This window comes from Electrophorus electricus, chromosome 10 (assembly GCF_013358815.1).
Source record: "Electrophorus electricus isolate fEleEle1 chromosome 10, fEleEle1.pri, whole genome shotgun sequence".
Taxonomy (NCBI): domain Eukaryota; kingdom Metazoa; phylum Chordata; class Actinopteri; order Gymnotiformes; family Gymnotidae; genus Electrophorus; species Electrophorus electricus.
This window is the reverse complement of record NC_049544.1, coordinates 7,804,565-7,806,365: the sequence shown is the minus strand read 5'-3', so window position 1 is coordinate 7,806,365 and position 1,801 is coordinate 7,804,565. Positions and strand designations below refer to the sequence as shown.

The window sequence follows — 1,801 nt, the reverse complement described above, 5'->3', positions numbered from 1 at the left end:
GCAGATTGTATATAGATTTATTGCAGGGTGTTCAATATCCTACAACTGAACAGACACCCAATCCATTTGTGATTTTCATTAAAAGACACCAGTAATGAGGCAATCTGCTGGGGTGGGGAAGATATTTGTGTAAATAATTTTTAGTTTGCATGTACTTGCAACACAATCCATACCCAAGTCTTGTTTCAGCCCAGCTGTAAAACTAAAAAGTTAATCCTCACTGACTACCAAGTTGCAATTTGAAACATCCAAACATGCTGCAGTAGACCAAACCATTTAAACGATTGCCAAAGACTTGTCAAGTTTGTCCAGTAGGTGGTGCTGCTGAAGTACTTCAAAGCAAGCAATGCGTCCGAGATGAATTCCAGTGCTCTGAAGTGCAGGCCCTCAGTTTTTCACGAGTCTGGACTCCGGATACTGTCCATTTTACAGTGGTCCCTGAGCCATAGTGAAGGACCACTGCTTTTGCAAAACCCATACTTCAGCCAGAAAGTCTTGGCAAACCAATTTTTCGTTGCAAGTCATGAGTGCTTAAAAAAAAAAAAAATCCCACCAACAAAATGGAGCTCAATTACACATTTTTATTTAAACAAGCCATTACATCAAATTTCAGTAATTCTAAACAAGTTGACAGATACCCAAAACATACGTGTCCTATTCATTCTGTAATCCAAATTTTTTTAAAAATGCATCAAAAGGTGAAGCAGCAAAACCTCAGAGCAAGCAAGAGAATCCTGAACATCTAAAAGTCATAACACATCTATTGTCTGGCCAACAGTTAGAGCAATCACAGTGAATGATGGCAAAAGAACAGCAGGGCCACCATTGCAGTAACTCTCATTACAGCACTGCATATTCATGGTGTAGACAGTCTTGTTTGCAGGGAACTCAATGGTCATGGTCTTGTTGCATCCCTCTTCAGGAAGGCAGCCCAGCATCTTTACATCCAGGACAGAGGCTGAAGAGCAACACAGTCAGCCAAGACATACAGGTCTGCAGGTTCCAGTGCTCACAGAACAGTCAGAGATCAAGTGGCACTTACCTGCCTTGCCAGTTCCAACAAAACACTGATCTCCAACACTGCAGTTTACTTTGGTGGTGAAACACATATCCCAGAATCCAAGAGTACACTGAAAGCACTCAAGTGTTTGTTCTAAAACAGACAGTCAGTTAGTTATAGCTGTGGGATTACAGTCCACCTCAGTTACAATGGTGCATGTTCTGATTTTATTAGAATTCTTAATCAGGACTTTGGGGGTGCAGTATTAAGAATCACTGTTTGCACGACTTACCACTTGCGAGTGTCTAAAGGGTATAAATCTATACGCTGCATAGGAATGTTAATTTCTTGCGTCACGCTGCAAGTTGGTCAAGCTGATTTGTTCATTTAAATACAGGTACACAAGCGTATTTATTTTCATTGAAGTCAAATTAGTTACCAACAGAACCAAAAGGGATTCGCTTACCTGAACATGATACAGTAGCCATTAGCACCACACAAAGAACAGAAATAATTACACTCATATTTAAGTCAGCGCAAAAACAAACACGTCTATCGGATCAGAAAGCCCTCTTTGCTGTTTAGGAGGGGGGAAAAACCCCATTCAATCAAAGCCCCCCCAATGTGTGCAAATATATATGGGTTTAATTTGCATAATTATTTAGTAGGACCAATGGATAAACCCGTTATCTCATTAGTTAGGCTATGGCAATCACGTGCACTGCTATGACTAACACGTGAACCTTAAACTTTGGGCTAATAAGATCATACAAAGGTTAGCGTAATGTTGTAAACAAAACA

At 40.3% G+C, this 1,801-nt stretch overlaps 1 protein-coding gene across 1 annotated transcript; it reads right to left on the bottom strand.

The window, feature by feature from the left end:
* Positions 1 to 613: 613 nt before the first annotated feature.
* Positions 614 to 1,571, bottom strand: LOC113585621 (protein Bouncer-like). Its single transcript, XM_027023209.2, has 3 exons — positions 1,467 to 1,571; positions 1,043 to 1,153; positions 614 to 958 (listed from the first exon to the last, which is right to left on the bottom strand). The coding sequence occupies exons 1-3, from the start codon at positions 1,522 to 1,524 to the stop codon at positions 750 to 752; spliced, it is 378 nt and encodes a 125-aa protein (XP_026879010.2). The 5' UTR covers positions 1,525 to 1,571; the 3' UTR covers positions 614 to 749.
* Between the last annotated feature and the right edge of the window lie 230 nt (positions 1,572 to 1,801).

Coding starts and splice junctions, on each gene's coding strand:
- LOC113585621 (XM_027023209.2), bottom strand. CDS start 1,524: ATGAGTGTAATTATTTCTGTTCTTTGTGTGGTGCTAATGGCTACTGTA. Junction 1,154..1,466: donor GGCTACTGTATCATGTTCAG/GTAAGCGAATCC, acceptor TGTCTGTTTTAG/AACAAACACTTGAGTGCTTT. Junction 959..1,042: donor TGTTGGAACTGGCAAGGCAG/GTAAGTGCCACT, acceptor GTTGCTCTTCAG/CCTCTGTCCTGGATGTAAAG.